The following is a 21,534-nucleotide window of genomic DNA, read 5'->3' on the forward strand; positions in this document are numbered from 1 at the left end:
CTCTCTGGAAAGCTGTCTGTAACTATCAGTATATAGGAACACACACTCACAAGGGTGACTAGGATACACTGATGAAAAACAATGTTACCTACAGTATAGCAGCATTAAAAGACTCTACTCACATTCTACATGCTTAGCAAATATCACATCCCAACCAAAGGAATTCTATTTATAGCCACATTTGAAGAAGAAAAGCAATCCATTGTGAATATATTGGTAATTTCCCCGGTGACACCTATATAAGGGTGATGTTGCAACGGAAGATGAATAGTTTGGAGGGAAGGGTTAAAGCAGTGTTTTCTATTTACACGTTTAAATAAACAGAGCAGCCTTCCCGTGGTGTGTGTGTAAGGACAGCAGCACTGCCTCTGTGTAGGTCATAGAGAGGTTGGTGCATGGTTTAAAACTTTCTATTCTGTTAATTTCTTAAAGAACAGTCCTTGGTGGCTGGGGCACAAAGGCTCATGATTTAATGAGGAACAGAAACAAAATCTCTGATTGTTGCTGTTTGAAACTTCCATTCGAGTCCTCTGGCAACCACAAGTTGATCCTCTGCAGCTTCAATACCCTTTAGCCCTGAATATAAGAGTACACGCTGAATAGGGGACAATGGCTGGTTGTTATGTTTATTTACCCTTGCTACAAGCTGGGTTAACCTCTCCAAAACAGCTTTGCTAAGCCAGTTAACAACAAGAAGCATATGACCTGTAGCAGTATCTCCAGTGTCATGTAAATCTGGCTGGGGACCCGAGAAGTGGAAGGCTGTCCTGCTTTGTGTGCCCTATATCTCTACAAGTTTATTGCAGTTCAGCCCTTGTCACACTCCCTTTAACTGCGTTTTACATGTTTATGAGAGGAAGCCAAGTGAATGGTGCTAGTCACATGAAAGCCGTGTCCAGAAGAAAGCAAGGAGGAAAAAAACCATTCGATTTGACATTTATTTTAATTAATGGTATACATGTACAGAAAATAAATGCACGATGATTGCTATCAATAGCATCAACTGTTCCTCGTCGTTTTTCTCAGGTCTCTCTCCTCTCCTGTAAGACAAGTGCTGTATAGAGGGGGGGCCTCCCGGAGAGAGCTTCATTTAGCAGATGATTCGTTCTTGATGGCTCTGGCAAGCGTAACGATGTTCTGTGCCTGCTTAAGCAAGGGCATGTCTATCATGCTCCCATGGAAAGTAAATGCTCCCTGCAACACATCAAAGGAAGACGTCCACAAATCAGAGCTTAATGTGTCTCACTCTGTACACACATCAACAGCTTACAGGTGATCAGAAAACGCTTTGGGGTTTATATCACCCACCAGATGCAGTGCTGGAATAGCGGGACACTGTACACCGCTCACACTGCAAGAGTCACATCACCCATCTCCAGGACTGTAGCACAAATCCCCTGTTCAGGCTCTGTTAGGCACCCAGTAGTCCTTCAACTCCTGCGGAACTACAAATCCCAGCATACAGCCAACATTAGGTTGGAGGGACACTTATTGCCTACTTCATATATATAAGGAGGCAGTCGCACATTTCACACATTCTGCTTATTAAAGTCTTTTGCATACAATAATATAATGCTTAATGTACAATAACTCATCTAGGAGTCAGAACTGTTCTGCATGTGACCTGCAAAGTGGCTCACTACACATCTGACAAGTGAAAGAGCTGCTTCTGCTCACTGATGGACTGATCTGTAAAGGAGTCGATCCTATTGGGTGCCGATGATTTGGAGTGCGAATCGTCACAGCATCGAGCGGGCTGAATTCGCTTTAAAAGAGCTTGCACCTCCATAGGGGTGTGAGCAATTTTAGCAAAGGGTGCAAGATCAAACTGAATCGGGTGCCATTTCCAGCATTTAAATGCACCCGAATGGCACCTCGCACCCTTCGGACCTAATAGGATCGACCCCAAAGTCTCTTAGTATTGCAAAACACACATGGAATAATTGCTGTCATTTAAATATTTGTCTTTTATTTTCTTTTGCAAATCTTCCTCAGCCAAAAAACTAAATGAGCAGTTGTATTGTGTCATGTTGCTTGAAATGACTATTGGTCTGCTATGTCAGTCACAGTAATCAGAAAGTGCAATCAGTGATTTCTCTATAAGCCCTACACATGGAGAGATTTGTGCCAGAGATTCATAACGGGAGATTCAGCATGAGAGATTTCCCTTAAACTTAAACCACAGGTACAAATGTACTGTCCCAGTTTCAGGATCTGTTCCATTAAACTGTACTTTTAATTGACCCAACCAATAATTTTGGTTCAACATGTGCAAAATAACAAAGGGATAGGCAACACTAAAGCCCCATAAACACTAAACGATGAGGGTCCACTGCCAATAAAGTTAATTAACATTAAAGGCAGCGGATCTGATATTGTGTTTTGTTGGTTCCAGTCTGACCCCCTATTTACATTGCAAATCAAATTACTGGGTCAAGCATTTGTACCCAGTAATATTCCCCTTCAACGGGGGACCTTTTCTTGTGTGAAAGGGGGAACCTGGGTCAACAGTCCCGGTTCTTCGACCCAGGAATAAAGCAGGGCCAAAGTTCCTGGAATGTTGACCCGGGTTGACCCCTTCACACATGAAAAGGTCCCTTGTTGAAAAGCAAATTACCGGGGTAGAAATGCTTGACCCGGTAATTGCTTTGCAGTATGAACGGGGTATAATTGAATTTTTTTTCCCCTTAAAGCAATAGTTGTTGTCAGATGTAATTATTGATACCAATAATGTAATGAATACAACTACTATTTGGAATAGTCTATGACTATGTCAATGATTCCCATACTCAGTTCTCAAGGCAGCCTAACAGTCCCGGATTTAGGACAGTGATGACCAAACCAGTCCTCGACATCTCGAACCTGATTTGGTCATCCCTTACTTAGGCTATCCATGGTTGTGCACATATTGTTAAATCATATTCACTGAGGTATACTAATTAAGTCACCTGTGCACAAGCAGGGATCAACTTAAAACCTGGATGGTTAGGGTGCCTTGAGGACTGAGTTTGGGAACTTCTAAACTAGGTCCTTTAATGTTACCCACAGAGGCCCAGCCTGCCAATCACCTTCAAGCTCCACCCCTGCAGACAAGAATAAGGAGCTGCTACCCTCTCTTTGGTGAGAATTGATGTGTGTATACTGTGTGTGCATATGTATCTGTGTGTGTGTGTGTCTGTGCATTTGTTAGTATGAATACATATCTGTGTTTTCAGTGAAGGAGGAACAATGACATGAGACTGCTTCAGGTGTCATGGCTCCATGCTACACCTTTGGGCCTGAGAACCTATGAGCTAACTTGAACCAACAGGCTATTCTGACCACATTCAGCACTTCACATAGTTTAGAGCAGGCATGTCCAACCTGCGTCCCTCCAGCTGTTGTGAATGTATAGTTTCTTGCACGAATCAATCATGGCAGTCAATGTGTCGCTGTTGTCTAGGCAAACGTGGTATACAATCAACATACAAATAGATTGTGGTACCATATACTGCGCAAAGTGAACAACATATACATTACAATAAAAAGAGAAACAATACAGAATAAAAACATACTCAGAAACAAAGTTGCCACCTATAACTCTCTGTGAAGCGGAGTCTGTTAGCAGGCATATATAGAGGATACAAAACCTTGTTGCCAACAAGGTATACCACAGTTGCCTAGACAACAGCAACACATTGACTGCCATGATTGATATGTGCATCGGGCCGGTGAATGGGTGACGTCAGTGTGGCACACAATGCCGACAGACGCTCCTGTCCGACCCTGATGACGTCATTCAATTGGTGGGCGGTCGGCAAGTTTGCGGCTTCCGGGGGCGTGTTAATGTAAATGTATATATTCTCTTTGCGATATGTGATTCTGTATATTTGTCCTGAAGAAGAAGCACTTAAATAAAGCTTTGAATCGTTGGCATTCAAGATGTTGATTTAATTGCCTTATTGAGCGTGTGCCACCACTACAATATATATACACACACACACAAACAAACCACATAGTATGCAGGACAGCAGTGCCTACAAATTTTACAACACTGCAGTCCAAACACATTATGCTAAACTGCAATGAGCACACATTATGCCACAGTATACAGTAGCACCCCCATCCCCCCCTGTAAAAATCTGCATCATGCTTTATTCTATACTCACAGCAAGAGTCACAGCATCAGGCATCAGCCAACCCAGCAGAGCAGTTATACAGCCTCAGTGTTTATGACTTCCATGAGTCTGCTACTGCTGATCTCCATTGAAAGAGCATGTGATTGGCTCCTCCAATCTCAGCTAAGGAACATGCTCCTCTGACCCTTCAGCACAGCAACATTCAAGTAATTACCTAGAAGCTGTGAGTCTCAGGGCCCCTCTAAACCTTGGGGCCCTGGATGACTGTACACTTTGAACCCTCCCTGCGCCAGGCTTGTCTGCTGGCTCCTGGAGCTCAAGCACCACTTGCTACACCCTTGCTCTGCCCCTACTCCTGACTACAAAACAGTTCATATTTCCAGGTCACCTCAAAGAATCACAAGAGAAACAATTAAAATGTGTCTGTGAGTAATGTGTACAACTGTGCACCTGCTAGGTCACACGTTATACGTGAACTGTTTGGGGTTGTGAGGACCAAGTTTGAGAACCAATGCGTTAGGTAATAAGGAAACGGTACTTGTTTCCTAGCATGGCCACAATCGCGGGCATCGGGTGTTATTTTTAGTGGTATACGACGCGACCGACGCGATGCCCCCGATTTTCCCATTGAAATGCATTGAAAAAAGTCAAAATCGCGTCGGTCGCGTCGTATGCGGCTAAAAAAGGCTTAAATGGTCCAGACGCGATGCCCACGATTTCCCCATAGGAAACAATGTTAAATGGCTCAATGTACCCGCGATGCCCCTGATTTTTCATAGGGAACAATGTTAAATACCTCAATTTCACCAAATCATCATAGGGAACAATGGTAAATGGGCCAGAAAGCCCCCAGAACAGTGAAATGTCCCCCCAACGCGAACCTGAAGCATGGCGAGCGCAGCGAGCCTGCGAGGGGCGGCGGTACGCGTCCTCCGACCTTTTCATACCCCCACTATCCACGTCGGCGTGGAGTTGAGAATAGAATAGTGTGGCGAGCGCAGCGAGCCACCGAGCCCGAAGCGTGGCGAGCGCAGCGAGCCCCGCGAGGGGACGCGGATACCTTCACAGCTAAACGCGTCCCTTCGCGGGCTTCACAGGTATCCGCGTCCCCTCGCCACGGTTCGGGCTCGGTGGCTCGCTGCGCTCGCCACACTATTCTATTCTCAACTCCACGCCGACGTGGATAGTGGGGGTATGAAAAGGTCGGAGGACGCGTACCGCCGCCCCTCGCGGGCTCGCTGCGCTCGCCACGCTTCGGGTTCGCGTTGATCGTGGGGTGGCGTAAAATACTTTTGGGGGGAAATTTCACTGTTCAGGGGTGTTTTGGGGGGTTTATGGCCCATTTAACATTGTTCCCTATGATGATTTGGGTAAATTGACCCATTTAACATTGTTTCCTATGCGAAATCGGGGGCATCGCGGCTAAATTGAGCCATTTAACATTGTTCCCTATGGGGAAATCGCGGGCATCGCGTCGCGACCATCGCACCCGATTTTTTAGTGCTTGCGATGGCCGCGATGCCCCCGATTTTTCCTCACGATGCCCACGATCATGATCGTTGTGGCCGTGCTAGGAAACAAGTACCAAGGAAACCTCAACTGTCAAATTTCCATTCTAGTTCTTAATAAAACTTCAACCATCCTTTTTTTTTTCAATTTTCTTTGTTTTTGTTTGCATTTCCCAACAAAATAAAAAAAAATTATGAGTTAATTACCACAAACTTAATTAAATACTGTACTCTATTCAACTAATAAAATAGAAACTGACAGTTTCCTTCATATCTATATTTTTTGCGTTAAGAGTATTTAATAACTATTACATAGTAACTGTGTAGAATAAGGATTTGCTATTTATTTTCCAGTCATGAGAAATAATGCGTATTGTACATCTCAGAGATTCATAAAATTGCTGTTTCAAACAATAGGCACAACAATAGACAGTGTGTATTGTTATGACGTATAAGTCTGGACGTTGGAATCAATTTTTTTTTGTTTTGTTGACATTTGTGAGAGAAATATCTTGTGATAAACAGTTTACCAGAGTTTCCTAAACTCCACCATTTAGTCCAGATATTAAGGATAGCCATGTGACATAAACCATTTAGCAAATATTCCCATACGGCAAAGTACCACTTCCAGGGCGGGATGTTATAACATCCGCGGCCTCCCTTCGCCGGACATCGCATTTTTAATAACGGCATATGCTGTAACATATGCCGTTTTTAACGCAAGGGACAGCTCTTGCGGTAAGAGCTGTCCCTTGCGATGCGGTGCCGGTGCTGGACTTCCGGGTCTGTGACCCGGGAGTCCATCTGCGCATGCGCAGACCCCGGCGCCGGCCGCAGGGCACGCTGGGAGGGATCCGTGACGGATCTCTCAAACAGCGCTGCGGTAAGAAGCCCATAGGCTTCTGCAGGGATTCGCCAGCTTTTGCTGGCGATTCCCTCCGCAGCGCTGACACTGCGGAGGCACAATATATCATATAGAGATGCGGTAGAAACCCCGAAAACGGGGTTTTTACCGCATCTCTGCTATATAGAATCTCGCCCCCAGTGTTTCCCAACCACGATCCTCAAAGCTCACTTATAACACTTTTCCACAAAACCCAGTCTGGACCATGTACACACTTCACCTTAGACACGGGTTATTCCTGGTTTCCACTACTGCAATAATCTGGTTCATGGCTCAGTGTAAAAGGAAAAAGTGGTTCCGAAATGCAGGCCTCAAGGCACCATAACAGATTTTTGGGGTATCCATGCTTGTGCACAGATGGTATAATCAAACAGATTTATGTACTAATAAAGTTATATGTGCTTTATCATGGATATCTTGGGTATGGAAAAACCTGAACTGTGCATAGAGGGCCATGTTTAGGAACCACTGGTATAGGGTGATGTGTTAACCTAAACGATCACTGGTTAAATATCCATTTTATTGACAATAGTGCACTTTGAAGAAACACTGCCTCTTCATGTGCCCGTGCTAGGACAGTCTCTATGTCAATCACACTTACAGATATGGAATCGGACAGGAAGATGAAGCAGAAATGCATCCTCACCCTTGTTGTATTTTTACATTTATCTTACCATTCTTTAAAGTCCATTTTCATAGATTCTTCCTTCCTTTTCCTTTATGTTGTCCACCTGGTCAAGAAGACCAGCATCAGAGATCGCTTTATGGTTCTGTCAGTTTGAGAAAACCCACACTCACCATAGATAATCCGTGTTCATTAGCCATCTCTAAAGTCCTCTCTTTACCCACCTTCTTTGACCTTTTCCAGTTGGTCGGTTCTCCCACACATGAAGATGATCACTCTTTAGAATTCATCTTTACATGACTCCTCTGCTAATTAACCCCTCTGCAGCTTAGAACACCACTTACCATGGTACTTTTCAATTCCTTTTGTATCTCTTGTTTCATATTATCCCCTAACTGTGCAGAAATCTGTTCAATATCTTCTCATCTGTTTGACTCTCGGAAATGTTTTCTCTTCCCTATTTTGTGCACTAGTGTTTCATCAACACGCTGTCACCATATAACTACATGTGTTCTAGCACACACCACCCTGTGCCATCCTTACTGCCATCATTTAAAATGCTGCCACACCAAGCAAGCAAGCTACCTGCTAGGAGTTTCCACACTACTCATGCTTTTAGGGGATATTTGTAGTACACATTGGGGGTTATTCTGGTTGATGCGCAGCCTTGCAAATCCACCAAACCCCTCCCGGCGAATGAACGCCCCCCCCCCCCCCCCCCCTGCAGCGCGGGTTCGCCCACACAGGCTGCAAATGGATGTTCAGCATAAACATCCACTCGCATGCCTGCTGGCAACCTCCCAAATCTTTCGATGGTCGGCGACCATCGAAAGATGTGGAAGGTACACGCATATGAAAGTGACTTTTAAGTTACTTACATATGTGTGCACACTTGCACGGATATGGTCAGCTGCCAGCTCCTGTGTCACCGCCTCCTTAACCGGAGAATGCCCAGCGTTCCCATATGGAATGCTGGGCGTTCCCATATGGTAATGGAGCAGCCCGGCGCCCCCTACCCTTCTCCGCCCCCCTCCCAGTGGGTGCACGCACCCTACGTCTGCACATGTGCACAAACGTGCCTGCGCACATGCGCAACATCGGTCCTCCGAGCAAATGCATGGAGGACTGAAGGAACTTGAATAGCCCCCATTAATTCTTCCCTTTTATAGCTACTCCCTTGCTCATGCTAATAAATCAGACTTCTTACTTTTTACCTCATCATTGTCCATTAATTCCAAAACTTTAGCAAAAATCCCCCCCAAATACTTTAACTCAGTCATTAGGCTGGTGTTTCTGAAACTCAGGGAGTTATTCTAATCAATCGGTCCCTCGCAAGTTCGCATGGAGGACGATTGTTTGTGACTGCCCACAGTGCTAACACACAGAAGTCCGGGCGGGGGCATGGAGCCGGGGAATTGGCCTATAGGATTTCTTGGGAGTTCCCATGGTAATTCCCCGATGATGTGGCTGCAGTAGGCAGGCAGCTGACATCAGACATAGAGGTGTCTGAAGAAATCATTCGTTGGTCGCCGACCATCAAATGATTTCTCCCCCTCACCCAAAACTGTGAATGGATGATTATGCAAATCGCCCATTCGCATACCTGTGCGCAGGGCTATTTTTCAGCAGGCTCCAGCAGGAACTGAGGCCCTTATTCTAGTTCACTTTTTCTGACAAAATATTTCTTAGATGGACAAAACCCTGTGCACTGCAGGTGAGGCTGGTGTAAAACCCCACCCAAATCTAATTATCTCTGCACAAGTAACACCTGCCTCACCTGCAGTGCACATGGTTTTGTCCATCTAGGAAATATTTTGTCAGAAAGAGTGAACTAGAATAAGGGCCTCAGTTCCTGCTGGAGCCTGCTGAAAAATAGCCCTGCCTGTGCGGGTTTAGAAGGGGCGGGCTGCTGTGCGGGCAGCATCTGGGGGATTCGCAAGGCTGCGAAATTTGCAGCCTTGTAAGTCAACCAGAATAAGGACCTCAGTCCTCATGGAGCCTTAACAGTCCATGTTTTCAAGATATCATTCAAACAACATTGGTAGATCTATTGTGTTTAGCTGGATACACACTATAAGATTATCTGTCCAATATTGGAGCAAAAATTTTTTACCGTATGGGAGCAAATGACTATTTGGAAACTATGTGTTTCCAAAAGCTGGAAAATGGGCAAAAATGGTCATAGCGAACCGTTCACACAGGAGGTCTGCACATTTATTATTAATTATTTATTACCAGTTTCTTATATAGCGCACACATATTCCGCAGCGCTTTACAGAGAATATTTGAACATTCACATCAGTCCCTGCCCCAGTGGTGCTTACAATCTATATTTCCTACCAGGGGCGAATCCAGGATAAAATGACAGGGGGGGCACCATGATAAAAAAGGGTTTGGGTGGGGGAGGGGCGGTGTTAGTGGTGCCAGTGTACATGCTAAGAGAGCGTCAGGAGAGGGTGGGAATGGAATTAAAAATAGGCCCTGGCATTTAAAGTACGCAGGTCCAACATGGCGACAAAAGTGAAGGATGTAGTTGTGCGCGCGCTAAAGGTGCGCTCCGGAAAAGGGTGTGTGGCCACTCAACAGGGGGCATGTCAACACCATATACAATTTCTACACATTATGCAACAAAATACTAGACCCCATTATACTTGCCCCTTACACATGATGCCAAATGGAATGAACCAAAATTGACATAATGCCACATGGATTGAACCAAAATTCAAATAATGGCACATGGATTGTGTCAAAATTCACATAATGCCACATGGATTGAGCCAAAATTTACATAATAACACACACGGATTGAGCCAAAATTCACATAATGCCAAATGGATTGTGTCAAAATTCACATAATGCCACACGGATTGAGCCAAATGCATAAAACGCCACAAGGATTGAGCCAAAATTCACATAATGCCACACGGATTGAGCCAAAATTCACATAATGCCACACGGATTGGGAAAAAATTCACATAATGCCACACGGATTGAGCCAAAATTCCCATAATGCCACATGGCTTGAGCCAAAATTCACATAATGCCACACGGATTGAGACAAAATTCACATAATGCCACATGGATTGAGCCAGAATTCACATAATGCCACACAGATTAAGCCAAAATTCACAATACACTTCATAATTGTCCACCAAATGCTCGCATTAAACATTTACACCATAATGTCCATTACACGTTAAATTACACGCCATTATGTCCATTATGTGTTATGCCAACACCATAATGCCTATAAAAAATTATGCTACATAAGTGCTGCTTCTCTACATGCTCATTGCCAAGGGTTCCATGCTCATTGCCAGAGGTTCCATGCTTGTTGCCATGTGGGATTACATGCTCATTGCCAAGGGGGAATACATGCTTGTGGTAAATGGGGGACAGCAGAAGTGATAGCCACTGACAGTGGCAGAGCCTGGCTGTATTCAGAGCACTGCAGGTCCCGGCTATTTGAAATAATACCCCTTTCACACCAGAAAATGCATTCCCAGGTTGGCCCCTTTTACACCAGCTTTGTCCCTGCATTTTCTGGTGTGAGGGGGAGAGAAAACCATCCCTCCCCCCTTTAACCAGTTATCTCATTTAACCAGCTATATCTTCGGAACCAACTGACCCATTTACATGAGACAAGTATTATATTGAAGAACTTTTGAGTGGGCTTTGAATGATTTCGGTCCAGTGAAACTGGAACGTTTGGTTCCAGAGTAATCTGCCCTCAAAGAACATGAACAGCCATGAAATTACATTTCAAAAATAAAAAAATCGGTTTATACGCAATATCTCTGGAACCGATTGACCGATTTGGTATCAGCCTGGTATCATATTGAAGGCCCAGCGATTTGGAATTGAATGAAATCAACCACAAGCTTCTATGATGCCAGGGTGGGAACTGGCAGCCGTCGTAACTGGGTGGGGGTCGGAATTGACGGGTCCCATATTATCCTATGGGGAAAAAACGTTACAGGTTTGCCAGGCGATATCTCCGGTTCCCGGGGGGCTAGAGACACGGGGCTGGGCTCGTTGGAAAGCCCTGGTCCTCAGCTACAAAATAAATGACAGGGGGGGCACGTGCCCGGGTGCCCCCCCCTGAATCCGCCACTGTTCCCTACCACATGTTCATGCACACACAGACATTCTAGGGTTGATTTTGTTGGAAGCCAATTAACCTATCTGTATATTTTTGGATTGTGGGCACATGTGCATATAAGCGCATGCGCAGACCCCCCCACCATCGGACGCGGGGCCTAAATCAGCCCCAAAGGCACAACAATAACAGCCCCCCCCACCACACTTAATTGTATTAATTTTATTAATTACTTGCAAGCGCTCATTTGATAATAGCGAATTGAATGGATTAATAAAAAAGCCACTAACTGTGACATATGTTATTATGTATACATATTTAATAGGACAAACTGATACTGCCCCTATAAACTGTCCTACTCAGTAATTTACACTCTATATAAAATGGAATATGGTACAGCACAGGGGATATTTGCTGTTACTGGTACATTTCAGGCTGACAGTACTATCACATGCTTTCAAGTGCCACCCCCAAACTGCTTCCCCTAGGCACGTGCCTCATGTGCCTAATGGGAAGTTCTGCAGCGTATATACCCATATATGGAGATAGACATGTCCTTTGAATGGATCATGACACATCACCTCAACGCCATGCAAAATTCTACCATCAATTATAGGGGCCCATTTATCAAGCAATATTTGCAGTTAAATCCCGAAAACCGATATTAAGAAGCATCGGCCGCATCCCCCATAGGTTCCTATGACGGATGCAGAGCTGCCTGATGTATCAACATCGGGCAGCCCGGCATCGCACCCCTGGGCTATCACCATTCTGATATGGCGATAGCCCATTGTAGCCTATGGCTACATATTGCACTGCCCGAGCGGCAGTGCGGTCAGCGGGGTCCGCGGGGGGGTCAGCGCGTAACCGCGCATGCGCAGACCCCCCCGCATCCGGCTCCAGGCATCGCAGGGACTGGCTCCTTCCGGAGCCCTGTCCCTGCGCCCGGCAGATAATACATTCAGGTGATATGATCGCATTTTACAATGCGATCCTGGGCGGTAATATTCCACCCAGATCACATTGTAAATGAGATCAATGATAAATGGGGGCCATAATCTCACTGAAACTAGTTTTCAAAAGGAGGCAAGTATGCACTTACCATTGCATTCCCCTGGTAGGCCTTCATAACACAGTACAACACTGGAATATACAGGTAGACCACCGATAATCCAGAAGCCTTGGTTCCAGCACTGTGCTGGATTATCGGTGGTACATACAACAGATTTTTAACAGTTTTCCCTCCCACCCCCTACTACTTAACCCTAATCTCTCACAGTCTAACTCCCTCCTGCAGCAAAACTTCACTAGCAGCACCTAAACCTCCTGAAGCCAGACTACCCACTCCAGCCTATCGCTACCCCACGGACTATCTAAGCCCTATCGCAGCCTAACTACCACCCGCCTCCAGCACCTGATGTCTCTGGGTTAAAAGAATTGCCAGACCATCAGGTACCGGTTAAAGCAGCAATCATTTACACAGAGTAAACAAGTATAAATGATGGGTGCTAATTGGAGATTTCTTACCAAATATCTCACTTTCTGAATCTCTCATCCTATTAAATTTCACCCCGATAGTACATTGGCTGATTACAATAATATTTAACATAGATGTGATGGAACATTTGATTATTAGTTATAAGGTCAGTGATGTAATATGTTTGCAACCACACACTTGTATGTTTTACATGTTGTTAACTTGTGTGTATATATATATATATATATATATATATATATTATATATATAGAGAGATAGATAGATAGATAGAGATAGATAGATAGAGAGAGAGAGTGAGAGAGAGTGTGTGAGAGAGATAGAGAGATAGATAGATAGAGAGAGAGAGAGAGAGAGAGAGAGAGAGAGAGAGAGAGAGAGATAGATAGATAGATAAATATCTACTTGGTGTATATGGCAGCTGTAGCATTAAAACGTAACTCATAGCTCTTATTCCCAAAGACTATACCCAGAATATTGTTCAGCCTGGTGATCAGGTTTAGGCTGAAGATGCAGGGGAGCATATGTTTTCTTGCGATAACTGTCTTTGATCTGTCTTTGTTTTTTTCTCTCCTTATATCAGAAAGCCAGTTTGTGAACAGGCTTTAAGCATTCTTAAATCTCCTTAATTGTGCATGTGAGAGTAGAAGGTATACCCTGTATCCATTATTACACGGGAGTCCAGCATTTTATTCATTTTCAAAGTGCATTCACTGCTAAGTATATCTGAAAGCAAATGGTGTCAGCTGGTGGTAAAGAGAAAATTAAACAATATGTTGGCATGTCATCTGAATAAACAAATTCTTTGATTTACAAGCCGCCATCAATTTTCAGGTCAGGAATATTTTACAGAAAGAGAAATAAGAGAAGGAAAAAAACCTGTGATGCAGCAAGTTGTTGTCAAGGACAACCACTAAAGCGGAGCTGGCAGAAGTCCAGATCTGTCACAGAACTGAAGCTATGACAAGTAGGAGGTAAATATCATTCTGAATTGTTTAACATTTTCACTGCCAGAGTGAGGAAATAAGCTCCATAAACTCCCATCTCTGAAGAAATACAATAGGTTACATTTCCATCTACAGACTAGAACAGAAGAGTACAGCTTGTAACGCTGCCCAAAATATTCTTATACAATTACATTTTTTGTAAAATTTTTGAAATCAGTGTTTTTAACTCTAAAGTTCTATTGGAATAATGCATTGGGTTCAGGTTAGATCTAAATAATATATGATCAACTAATGCAGACAGAAAATAGGTCCACTAGTGAAGGCTGAGTACATACTTGTCAATATGTCATTTGCACAGCCAACAAATGATATATCAGCTGGACCATGGGCACATATGTACAGCCATCTGTGAGTGACAACATTCACACACATATCAGGTCAGCCCTGCATCATGATAGATGCCAATGTAACATGCAGATATGTCAGTATGTCTGATAAACAGCTGACCAAACTATATATATATATATATATATATATATATATATATATATATATATATATATATATCAGCTGCAGAATCCACTGCCAGCCAGACATGTAAGGCAGACAACTGATAAGTGTTTATGCCAAAGATCATTTGTGTATAAACCTTACCAATTGTTACATTGGTCGGTGGGTCAGCTAGATGGCTGATCCATCAGCCGAGTGTGTATCCAGCCTCAAGGTACAAGTTTTATGGCAATGATAATGTAGTACTGTATCAAAATAATGGCTGTTGCAAGGAAACAATAATCCAGATATAATAACTAACATAATGATATGTTCTAAATATATGTTTTTGCAGAACTCCCAGAAAACACTGGGGTGCTATGCACAAATGCTGTCTGGCTGTTAATCAGGCAAGGTACGACCTGCTAACGCAGGGTGTGACTGCCTAGAGCGCTAGTGCGCATGTGTGGTCCTCGAATAATTGCCAGGGCTGCGTATTTGCAGCTCTGCAATCAGGGCTGAGTCAAACCCTTAATCCTAAACGTTTGTATCCTTTGCCCTGCTAAATATGCGCCCTCGGCACAATCTGTATGGCCCAGGAATCTTGCAAGTTATTGACCTACTACTACTACTACTGTTTTTGCAGTTAGTGCAAAAAAGTGCAATTTAGTGATATGGTGTGTACGTGTAGTGGACCATTTTTCTACTGAGCATACACAGATCGCCAGAGAGTGGCCCTTCAAGTCATGTCCCTGGTCATTAGACTGCAGACTTCTGAGAGGTGAGTATTGATGATGATGAATGCAAGATGTGCACCATGGACCCGGGGGCCAGTGTGTGCACCGCACACCTTGCACCTACTATAGATATGCTACTGCTTATATATACTATTTCCACAGTAACATTAACAATATTCTAAACGACTGTACGGCTTTATAAATAAGAATGAAATCTTAAGAATAAAACCAATTTGCTCTGCATACTCCAAACTACCACAGCCCTCGAATTTTAAAGCAAAACAAAATTTTAATCTCAATCAAGCAAACATATCCAGGATAAGAATGAGAACAGCATCATTTGCTATAAAACCACATCACCCAATTTCACTTCAAGCAAGAGGCGAGCCTCCTACTGGGAGAGCGCAGGTGTGCACTGTAGCTAATACATATTTTGGCTCAAAAAGCTATTGAATTTAGAGAGAGAAGAATCAAACAATGACCTACATACACTAAAACAGTATAGATTAGGTAAAAAAAATGTTGAAAAATTACAGGTACAATCAGAAAACATGAATTGCAAATTAATGGTTTCCACAGTAGTCAATAGCATTGTAAACGGTCATAAAAAGCACATGCAAAACAAATGTATTGGTTACCATGCCAAGAAAAGGTTAACACACTAGAGGAGTAGGACATGCTAAGTATAGGAACAATTATTGTTTAGCTGACTTAAAGGCTGATTAAAACGGAGTTGGGAGTAAAGAAACAGCACCTAGTTACAATCATGTAGCTCTGCAGGTGGATCAGATTGAACAATGTACAGTGAGAGTTATACCCTACATACACGGGGCGACTGTGCCTTTGTGTTGAGCAATCTAGTTAAGCACAGAAGGCTCAGCACACAGTGATGTACAAGCGATGTATACTGAGCAATCTGTCATTTCCAGTGTTCTCTGGTGAGTGCTCTCTCTTGAATGATCTAGCCTGGTGATAGTGACACGAAGGACCACGCATCACCATCGCTATGGGGCATACACACTGAGTGATTTGTGCTTAATGTCTCAGCAATCTAGCCAGATTGCTTAGAAATTTAGCTTAACTCTCTCCCTGTATATGCCCCATTAGATGTAATGCAAAAGCTAACCAGTATTTGTGTGTCACATGCAAAAGCCAGTATTTATTTATTTATTTATTAACAGTTTCTTATACCCCTTTCACATCGCACTTTTATATATTGCCGGTATATTGCCGTTTTTTTCCCATTTTAACCCCTTCCCGACATTTGACGTATATATACGTCATGGCCGGGATGTACTTCCCGACACATGACGTATATATACGTCATGGCTTCTAACTGTCACCGCGTCTATAGACGCGGTGACAGTTAGGAGATGTCTGCTGTCCCTGACAGCAGACATCCCCCCTCGCCGCCCAGGGGGGGCAGGGATGCCCCCCCCGGTCGGCGATCGCTGTGATTGGCTGTTCAAATCTGAACAGCCATTCACAGCGTTTCCTGTGTTACCGGCGGCTAAGCCGCTCGGTAACACAGAAAACGGTGGTGATCGGTGCTGTTAAATACAGCACCGATCACCACCGATGAGCAGGAGCCCCCCCACCCACTCACCCGGCAGCCCGGCAGCCCGGCAGGTCCTCAGTAGGGGAAGCGCTGAGCGCACGCAGCGCTCCCCCCTCCCGCCCCCCCCCGCCAGGCTCAGCAGCAGCAGCAGCAGCATGAGCTGCTGTAAAAGTAAAAAAAAAAAAAAGACACACTGAATTATATATATATATATATATATATATATGTGTGTATATAGACATATATATATATGTGTATATATATATATATGTGTATATATATATATGTGTGTGTGTATATATATATATATATATATATATATATATATATAGACACATATATATATGTCTATATATATATATATATATATATATACACACACATATATATATATATATATATATATACACACACATATATATATATCTATATATCTATATATATATCTATATATATATATATATATATATATATATATATATATATATATATATATATATATATATATATATATATATATATATATATATAGGTCTCAGCTCAGTAACAATCAGCGGCACTCCAACGGACTTCAAAACAGCAAACTTTTAATGCACAATAGTGACCAACGTTTCGGGGACAACGCTCCCCGTTTTCAAGGTGTGCAATATATATATATAGAGACAGATAGATAGAAAGATATTCCCGACATATGACGTATATATACGTCATGGTCGGGAGGTACTTCCCGACCGGAGACGTATATATACGTCATGGTTTTAACTGTCACCGCATCTGTAGACGCGGTGACAGTTTGGAGATGTCTGCTGTCCCTGATTCCCAATCAGCGATCGCTGTTATTGGCTGTTCAAATGTTAACAGCCAATCACAGCGTTTTCTGTGTTACCGGCGGCTAAGCCGCTCGGTAACACAGTGATCGGTGGTGATCGGTGCTGTTAAGTACAGCACCGATCACCACCGATCGCCAGCCCCCCCCCCTCCCACCCGGCAGCCCCCCCTCCCACCCACCCGGCTGCCGCAGTGCCAGCACCCCTCCCACCCCCCCACCAGCCGCAGCGCCAGCCCCCCTCCCAAAGCTGGTGAGCAAAATGGGGTCACATGTGGGGGGGTTCCACTGTATTGGTGCTTCGGGGGTCTTGCTAATGCGACATAGCACCCACCATTCATTCCACCACCAAATATCACTCCTTCCCTTCTGAGTCCTGCCATGCACCCAAATGGTATTTTTTGGTCACATGTGAGGCATTGCCGTACTCGGGAGAAATTGGGGCACAGATTTTGGGGTGCTTTGTCTCCTTCATTCCTTGTGAAAATGAAAAATTTTGAGCCAGAAATGCATTTTTGTGTAAAAAATTACATTTTTTTACACAAAAATGCAGTTCTGGCTCAAAATTTTTCATTTTCACAAGGAATGAAGGAGACAAAGCACCCCAAAATCTGTGCCCCAATTTCTCCCAAGTATGGCAATGCCTCACATGTGACCAAAAAATATCAGTTGGGTGCATGGCAGGACTCAGAAGGGAAGGAGTGATATTTGGATTTTGCAGCACAGATTCTGGTTGAATGACCCCTGAAGCACCCATACAGTGGAACCCCCCCCACAAGTGACCCCATTTTGCAAACTACACCCTTCAGGGAATTCAACAAGGGGTATAGTGTACATTTCAAACCCCCAGGGGTTTCACCAATTTTGATACAACTGAGCTGTGAAAATGAAAAATTAAATTTTTTACACAAAAATGCAGTTCTGGCTTCAAATTTTTCATTTTCACAAGGAATGAAGGAGACAAAGCATCCCAAAATCTGTGCCCCAATTTCTCCCGAGTACGGCAATGCCTCACATGTGACCAAAAAATACCATTTGGGTGCATGGCAGGACTCAGAAGGGAAGGAGTGATTTTTGTATTTTGCAGCTCAGATTCTGGTGGAATTTTGGTGGGTGCTATGTCGCATTAGCAAGACCCCCAAAGCACCAATACAGTGGAAGCCCCCCACAAGTGACCCCATTTTGCAAACTACACCCCTCAGTGAATTCATCTAGGGGTATAGTGTACATTTCAAACCCCCAGGGGTTTCACCAATTTTGATACAACTGAGCTGTGAAAATGAAAAATTACATTTTTTACACAAAAATGCAGTTCTGGCTCCAAATTTTTCATTTTCACAAGGAATGAAGGAGACAAAGCACCCCAAAATCTGTGCCCCAATTTCTCCCGAGTACGGCAATGCCTCACATGTGACCAAAAAATACCATTTGGGTGCATGGCAGGACTCAGAAGGGAAGGAGTGATTTTTGGATTTTGCAGCACAGATTCTGGTTGAATGACCCCTGAAGCACCCATACAGTGGAACCCCCCCACAAGTGACCCCATTTTGCAAACTACACCCTTTAGGGAATTCATCTAGGGGTATAGTGTACATTTCAAACCCCCAGGGGTTTCACCAATTTTGATACAACTGAGCTGTGAAAATGAAAAATTAAATTTTTTCATTTTCACAGCCCAGTTGTATCAAAATTGGTGAAAACCCTGGGGGTTTGAAATGTACACTATACCCCTAGATGAATTCCCTGAAGGGTGTAGTTTGCAAAATGGGGTCACTTGTGGGGGAGGTTCCTAACTTTTAGCATCTTATGGTGCCTAGAAACCTACATGGTGCCTAAAAAATAATCTCATAAAAAGGAGGCTCCAAAATCAAGTAGGTGCTCCTTCTATTATGAAGCCTGTGGTTTGGTCAACGTGCACACTAGGGCCACATATAGGATATTTATGAAAACAAAAGAATTGGGGGAATCAATTTTTAGTCACATTTCTCTAGTAAAATGTACTGTGTTCCTTAGAAAAATGTATTAAAATTGCAAATCTGCAAAAAAAATGAAATTTTGAAATTTCACCTACACTTTGTTTTAATTCCTGTGAAACACCTAAAGGGTTAACAAACTTCCAAAATGCTGTTTTGAATACTGTGAGGGGTGCAGTTTTTGAAATGGCATCATTTATGGGGGTGTCTCACATACAAGTCCCTCAAAGTCACATCAGAACTGAACTGGTCCCTAAAAAAATCAGTGTTTGAAATTTTCTTGAAAATTTGCTATTCATATTGTAAGCCTCCTAGTGTCCAAAAAAATTAAAAGGAAGTTGAAATAATGATGGAAACATAAAGTAGACATATGGTCTATGTTAGTTATTAACTATTTTGAGTGGTATGATTATTTGTCTCACAAGCAGAAAATTTAACATTTTGCAAATTGCTAAATTTTCCATTTTTTTCCGACATTTTGGTATTTTTCACAAAAAAACACAGACTGTATCGACGAAAATTTACCACTAACTTGAAGTACAATGTGTCACGAAAAAACAATCTCAAAATCACTGGGATAAGTAAAAGCAAAAAAAAGTTATCCCCACTTAAGTGATACCTGTCAGATTTGAAAAAAAGGGCTCTGTCAGGAACGCAAAAACTGGCTCTGTCAGGAAGGGGTTAAAACGTTTAAGGCTGCAATGTGAAAGTGCCAGAGTTGATTTACCGGTTAAAGATAACCGGTATTTCAACACGGTTAAAAAGCAGAGTCCTACACGTTTTAAAGCCGTTTTTTAGGCAGTGTGAATGGCTCTATTTCAATGGCTTGAAACGTGTCCCTTGGGGGTTAAACGGGTTGAATGTTTGAATGGTATTAAATGATTTTTAAAACGGTTTTCACCTGCAATGTGAAAGGTCTCTAGGCTCAGACCCGTTTTAAAGTCCCATTTAAGAATACCGTGTCATTACCCATTTCTGCAATGTGAAAGCAGTATTATATAGTGCAGCAGATTCCGTTGCGCTTTACAAAAGGAGACAGTGATACAACAAACAAGGTATTTACAAACAGTCAAAAGGTAGGAGGGCCCTGCTCGCAAGCTTACAATCTATAGATGCTGGAAAGAATACATTTTCACCCCTTGTATCCAACGGTACTTGTGTACTAGCACGGCGCCCCAATTATTAGTCGCCCGATTTTTTTAATCGAATCGCATGCCATACACCCGATGGCATGCGATGCAACGCGATTTTTGCCCCCTATACGATGAAAAATTGTGTAAGCACCCTAAAGGGTGTTTTTAAGCACCCAAATGGGTGCTTACAATGTTAAATGCACCCCCACGCCACCCCCCCACTATAAACGTGAACCCGAAGCGTGGCGAGCGCAGCGAGCACGCGAGGGGCGGCGGTACGTGTCCTAGGACATTTTCATACCCCCACTATCCACGTCGGTGTGGAGTTGAGAATAGAAACCGAGCCCAAAGCGTGGCGAGCGCAGCGAACCCCGCGAGGGGACGCGGATACCTGTGAAGCCCGCGAGGGGACGCGTATAGCTGTGAAGGTGTCCGCGTCCCCTCGCTGCGCTCGCCACACTTTCTATTCTCAACTCCACGCCGACGTGGATAGTGGGGGTATGAAAAGGTCGTAGGACGCGTACTGCCGCCGCTCGCCACGCTTCGGGTTCACGTTTATACTTGGGGGGTGGTGTGGGGGTGCATTTAACCATTGTAAGCACCCATTAGGGTGCTTATACAATTTATAATCGCATCGCATCGTATGGCATTGTATGCCATATACAATGGCATACAATTTTAAAATTGTATGCCATTGTACAACATCGGCCGATATCGCATCGCATCGCATACCATCGATGCGATATGGTCTGCAATGCGATGGGCGCCGTGCTAGTACACAAGTACCTATCCAACATGCACATATCACAATATGATGATTAATAATACTATCGTAATATATAAGTGTATATAAGCGTCCTCATATTATTGTCAAAATATTGTATTAAATAGGTTATTACTTTAATTTGTATGGACAGAGTCCGAGAGATATAGATAATTGGCAAATGTTCATTGTATTTTATGGGCACACTAATATCCTTTAGTACATAATGGGCAGTTCCTGATTTCTTCCATGCACTGATGTGGGTGCAAATGCACTGAAATTTGTAAATTCGGCCACAATGTGAACCGTCTGTACTGGCGGTCTGCAGCTCCCCGCACTATGGGATGATCGCACGGGTG

The 21,534-nt window shown here is 43.5% G+C and overlaps 1 protein-coding gene across 4 annotated transcripts in view; it reads right to left on the reverse strand.

Annotated features, from left to right (window-relative positions):
* Nucleotides 1-924: 924 nt before the first annotated feature.
* CLYBL (citramalyl-CoA lyase) overlaps nucleotides 925-21,534 on the reverse strand; it is a 400,072-nt gene continuing 379,462 nt past the window's right edge. For 2 of the 4 annotated variants that reach the window (XM_083168638.1, XM_083168635.1), the window contains one exon: nucleotides 925-1,194. In XM_083168638.1, coding sequence (XP_083024764.1) covers nucleotides 1,148-1,194 — 47 coding nt within the window. In that variant the 3' untranslated portion in view covers nucleotides 925-1,147. Of the gene's footprint in view, nucleotides 1,195-1,231; nucleotides 1,446-7,204; nucleotides 7,262-21,534 lie in introns of those variants that run through there. The other 2 variants (XM_083168636.1, XM_083168637.1) reach the window with 2 other exon arrangements.

Source organism: Crinia signifera, chromosome 2, assembly GCF_055691185.1.
Source record: "Crinia signifera chromosome 2, ASM5569118v1, whole genome shotgun sequence".
NCBI lineage: Eukaryota > Metazoa > Chordata > Amphibia > Anura > Myobatrachidae > Crinia > Crinia signifera.